Consider the following 6,000-nt stretch of genomic DNA (forward strand, 5'->3'; position numbering starts at 1 on the left):
TTTATTTATTGATGCTTTCTTTAATATTCTTCATTACAAACATTTTACTACAATGTGTAGTTTATGCATTTAGAAGTCCGTGCAACCAACTGCATGTCTCGATCGTAAAGCAACCGATCGTAGCTTTCTCGTCCGGTATATATATCCCAGTGGCAGGAGAGGAACGATCGAAACTAATGTGGCGACCAAATGCTTTCATGAATTCATGTCAGCTTTAATTGTCACAAAACGCGCTATACATTATTAAAAAGTTTTGTTATAGCCGAAACATTTTTTGAGTTAATAATATAATTGTTTGACATTGCGCCTCATATTGAATTTTTGATCTAACATGTTTTTATTTTACTTACTAACTATCAAACAATATATGATTTTAAAACATTATTTGGATGCAAATTACTTGAACCCTTTATGGCACAAATTTCATCTTTCTGTGTCTTTGGTTAACTGAATAACGCCACTTGTCTACGCTATTTTGGGACAACCCTCGTATATACAAAAGTTAGAAGTCACATCCAAGAAAATCAACATCAGTCAGTTCCCTTGTTAATAGACACAACAACTGTCTAGCTATATTATTGTGTACACCAGCATACCCACCCAAGTTCGGATTAAAAAATAATTGCTTATTTGCACTGATATAGCTATATATCTCTTGATATGTTTTAGCACATACATTAAATGCAAATGTTTCCAACTTTTAAAAGCTTTCTTTGTTTAGAATAAATCATGCATCATGTCCAATCAAATTTCTTTGGCATGACGTGCCCAGGTTTTAAGTTCTAACATCCCCTATGCGTATGGTGTGCACAAATCAAGGATGTATAAGAATTGTTTCTAGGAGTGAGTATATCCTTGTTCACTTTTGATTTGACTTGGAGGCAAATTCAAGAATTCGTTATATCAAAAAATATTTTTTGAGAGGTCCTAAATGGACTTCCGTAGCAAACATTAAAATCGGAAAAATAGTTTTTGACCAAGTCGTAACCATGCTCCTTTAACTTTTACGTATATTACAAACGCGTGTACCAGTAAATGAAATTTTTTTAATTTCATTAAATTAGAATTGTTGAATTAATGTATAAATCGCCAGATTATGGCAGAAATGCAAGCTTTATAACAAAAACCATTTGTGGGTTAGTCAGATGTGAACTAACTTAATACGTATGCAACAATATAGTCCGAATTTGGATTTTAGTTTCATTGACATCAAGTCCTGTACAATTTATCGCATAGATATTCGGATACTATCTTGAAGAGAAGCTACCGAAAAAGTCAAAGAAATATTAGAATGATAAAGATATATCACTGTAAAGAAATTGTATCACTTGGCTGAATAATGTTAATAATAGTAGTATTATTTTTTTTCCATAACAACATATAAATTTTTTGAAATGCATAAAATTTGTGTCATCTTTCTCCTAAACTGGCGGCAGCCTGATAATAAACATTCTCGACTTACATCTTTTAGATACCCCTGGCAAATTATTTTGAAATGCATTATATTTGTGTCATCTTTCTCCTAAAATGGCGGCAACCGAATAATAAACATTCTCGACTTACATCTTTTAGATATTTTGGCAAGTTAATCTCACCTTGCCGGTTTAGTATTTTGTTCTTATAAACAGCCCGGTATACAGTTACATGTTATTCAAAATTTCTAGGTGTCGAATATACTGTATTCTAAACACTATCGTAATACGAATACATTTACAGCTGAAAGAATTTTCGACTTTGTATGCATATTTTTCTTTAAATATTTCTATCAAATATATAGGGTATAATTGAAATGAATATACAGTGAAACTTCTCTAAACTGACAGGCTTCCAGACAGTACAAAATGACCGGTTATCAGGGGGTGCAGGTTCACCGAGGTTCAATAAAAACTAGCCATTGTGAACAAATTACATGAGTATCCCATTGATATAAATATAATATAGCTATATAATGCATCAGATTTAAATGTTGTACTCATTTTTAGTGAATAATAAGATTTAAATATGTTTTGATATTTTATTGTTAAATGCTTACATGATATTTAACAAGTGACATAATTCTTTTGCAATTGTTTTTTAATTTGGAGTCGGAAATGAAGTTTCCTAATTACCGATAAAATACACATAAGCAGTAAAAATGAAATGATTGTTGTAAAGGAGAAATTGTTAACTTTGACTATGAGGGTAATCAAGCGTTCATTATCTTATTATCAATCCAGAAACAGCGTAGCAGTAACTCATAATACATACATTCTTAACTTTCTTTAAAAACAATATTTCAATCGCATAGGCATATGAATAGAATGCCATGTTCCATTGTCTCTCTGCTCTTCAATAGATTCGAATCTGATATACTAATATTATATTTTGCGATATAAAGAAACTTTATATTATGAAACATGTTGGCTTTTTCATACATTTGGAAAGAAAAATCCCGAGACATCTGAAAAGGTTATACATGTACACGATAAGTATTCCCCGACGACGTTTTGTTCGCCCGGTCACGTGACTCTCTCTCTCTCTTCTTTTAAATTATTAACTTTAAGTTTTTAGTAGTATTTGATAATCTTTACTTTTCCCGTGAGGTTTTCGGCCACAAAAAGGTTGTCCCCTTTATCAATACATATTCCCCATGGATGGTGTATATCACAGTTATCAATGTAGCGGAGGAACTGTCCGTCCTGATCTAGAATGTGGATACGGTGTTTATTAGTGTCTGCTGTAAGAATCATACCCTGGCTGTCTGTAGCAATGCCATGCGGATCAAATGACCCCTTACCGATAGGACTGGGGCCAGAGTATGTAAACCGGAGTTTTCCAGCTCGATTGACCACTACTAATGCATGGGCCCCATGATCAGCTACACATATATCCAGGTTTCTGTTTTCGCTAAGGTATTTAATGTCACCGTATGAAAAGAGGGGTTGGCGTTTGTCACCAGACTGAATGCATTGCTTCTCTTTAGAACCAGAGTAACGCACGACTTTTGTTACTTCGGAAATAATGTCGTCTATAATAAACAAAAGATCACCATCAGATGTGCAACAGACATTGCGGGGTCGGCAGTCATAATACCTTAATACTTTCTTTACATTTTTACGTTCCACAATGTACACACTGTTATCATTGGGATCGGTATACACTAGCTTTCCATCCGTTGTGGTAGCTACATCCCATGGTTCTTTGGCCGACTTTGTCTTAACGGAATCCAAAAGTTCTGCTTGGAAGTTGTAAAGTTTAATTATGCTGTCTTTTCCACATGTCCAAAATTCACTTTTATCATTGCAGCTAACGCTGTGTAATTCTTTTAAGAAACCCGTGTATTGTGTTTTAATGTTTTTTATGATAAATGGTTTTTCAAGAAATTGTTTAAAAGGGAACGCTTCGACTTCTGTGGTTTCCGTGATATAGCCGCGTACATCTGTTGTAATATACGAATCTGAAAATGTTTCAAACTGTTTGCAAGAAGTTCTGAAGTTAAGTATTGGGGGTGAAAATTTTGGCAGACCTATTTCGATTTTAGGAGGCATTTTTCTGAATTTAGCAATGTTGGACTTGTAGGCAGATACCTTATACACTTCATTTGATTGCAGAAGATGTTTAATATCTAAGATGCTTTGATTGATTTCGGAAATATTGATATTGATATCAAGTTCTTGTTTAGACAAGGGAAGGCTGAGGTTGTTTTTAATTCTTAAAAGGTCAATTTGCATTTCTGAGATAGCATTGTCTATTTCACCGTACCATTTCTCCCTTTGTTGGCTAAGAGTGCTTTCTAATTCGTTGAAATATGTATGAAGTTTAGACGTTCGAACTCTGATATCTTTTGCAATTTCTAGATATTTGGTATAAATGAGGTTATTGAATTCCTGTAAATCGTTTTGTAAGTGATCCTTATTGATTTCAAACTTTCTCTTTGCATCTTCTATTTTGTGGTCCTCGTGGTTACTTGAGGTAACGCAGTGTATACAAATAAACACGTCACATTCCTCGCAGTGGAGTTCGCATGGCTTTGGTGAATGTTCCTTACATATGGAAAATATAAGATCAGAATCTCTATTTTCTAACGGTATGATTTGATGTCTTACGGATGAATCTAATAGATGATTACCTACACACGCTCTACAGAGATTGATTTGACAAGTCTCGCAGTATAATGGATGATCAGGATTTTCACACAAATCACAATTCACATTTTTTTGTCTGCCATGTTGAGGATCCATCTTACACTATTAACAAGCAGAGAAAGATTTTGAAAAAAAAAATGAATAAAAAATGAAAAAAAAAAATTGGGGGTTCACTAATTTCACCATTGGCACAGACCATAAAATGGACGCATTAAACACTATCATGTGAATGCTTTGCACCGCAATATGTATCTGCATTGTATTTTTACTCTTTTATTTTGTCATATTGTTCTAAATAAATTCCAGTTTCACCAAAACAAGATTTAGTAATTTTAATAGGCAATAAGAACATACCTTTTTAATGGAAGATGGCGACTCTAAAGATTCCTTTTGTTGTCGATTATGTATGAGCTCTGTTTCACTCTATCCATTAAAGGAAATACAAGTAAGAATGCATAATCATGTAGATAGCAAAATAGGTTATAAGATTCAAGGATTATGTAGCTAGTTTTTAAGGTTTAAACTCATCGTGAATATATACACACAATGGAATTACAGTTTTCTGTATTTAAGCGTGACCTATAGAGAGGACACTCCCTGACGATAATACTGAAGATATTTAAAGCCCTCTACTTGGTTACTTTCGTGATAACTTGTATAATAATATTTGAAATAATGATTTAGCATGTCTGTCCCAAGATATCCTCAATTCAGATTTGGCTTAATTTCTCGATATTTCTTAATACCTCAAAGTTCAAACGATATTCATTCAAAAGTATGAACAATTTCAAGGATTTCTGAGTTGAATGCCCCCTTTAGCTTATCATAGTACAATAAAGGGATAAAAAAGTCTATTTGGATTTTGTATTGACGCAGACCCGGATGATAACGTTGAAATATTGTGCAAGGTGTTCAGAGTGACTGCTGAATAGAGAAAAGATGTAAACATTCCCATTAAAAATCTCCATAAGAAACATGTTTCCGTTCTCGTGAATTTTTCCGATTGAAAAAATTAGTCAGTGAAGATATCTTGGAAATTTTCCCTTTCATAAAATTCAATTGCACTTCTTTCATGGGTATGTGTACTTACTTACTTAGTCCTCTTCGTGCCTAGAGCACGTAAGGTCTTTGAATGGGCCGCCATGGGGTTGATGTTATTTTTAAAATGGATTAAAAAATATATAAAAATCGTAAAAATGTTTTGCTTAAAACCATTTGGCCAGAAAGCTGCGACTCTTTGGTAGTAGTTTGTTACATAGTTTGGAAAAAAGATTGTTTAAATCACGATCACCGTATGGAAGGGGGTAAATCTTTAAACATTTTCTTCTAAAATATCATTTGATCGGAAAGAATGGAACTTGTGAGGATGTGTGATATCGTAAATTTTGAATTTACTGGAAAGACAAAATTTACATAACAACTTGTAAATTTTATATTTACACCTGACCATGCAGTCATTTCAAAATTTACAACATGAAAGAAGCATCCTCAGGTTTAGTAAATTAAAATTCGTCATATTCATTATCCCCGGGAGTAGGATAAGTCCTCAATGGCAGCTAGGGAAATTTTACTTGAAATGAATAGGAAAATCTTAAAAATTTTCTTATAAACAACTAACGAGAAATCTCAATGTTAAACATAATAAAGTGATGAAGAATGTTTCAAGAAAAAAACTTCATTACCAAGATTGTTTTCATTTGACACTAGTACTATAAAACTGAATTGACAGGAAATATGGCTAATGTTGCTAAAATTATGAATATAACTTCAGTACGAATTAAGATGAAGTCACAGACTAGGGCCATTTATACTTAAGTTTGTGAACTTATTATTTTTATAGACTTTGTTAAACGTATTTCAGAAAATAATGATCAAT

General features: G+C 33.0%; 1 protein-coding gene across 1 annotated transcript; it reads right to left on the reverse strand.

Moving 5' to 3' along the window:
* Positions 1 to 1,926: 1,926 nt before the first annotated feature.
* LOC128185048 (E3 ubiquitin-protein ligase Midline-1-like) lies at positions 1,927 to 4,243 on the reverse strand. The gene has a single exon (XM_052854720.1). The coding sequence runs from the start codon at positions 4,218 to 4,220 to the stop codon at positions 2,547 to 2,549; it is 1,674 nt and encodes a 557-aa protein (XP_052710680.1). The 5' UTR covers positions 4,221 to 4,243; the 3' UTR covers positions 1,927 to 2,546.
* Positions 4,244 to 6,000: the final 1,757 nt, after the last annotated feature.

The sequence above is a fragment of the Crassostrea angulata genome, chromosome 5 (genome assembly GCF_025612915.1).
Source record: "Crassostrea angulata isolate pt1a10 chromosome 5, ASM2561291v2, whole genome shotgun sequence".
NCBI classification, from domain to species: domain Eukaryota; kingdom Metazoa; phylum Mollusca; class Bivalvia; order Ostreida; family Ostreidae; genus Magallana; species Magallana angulata.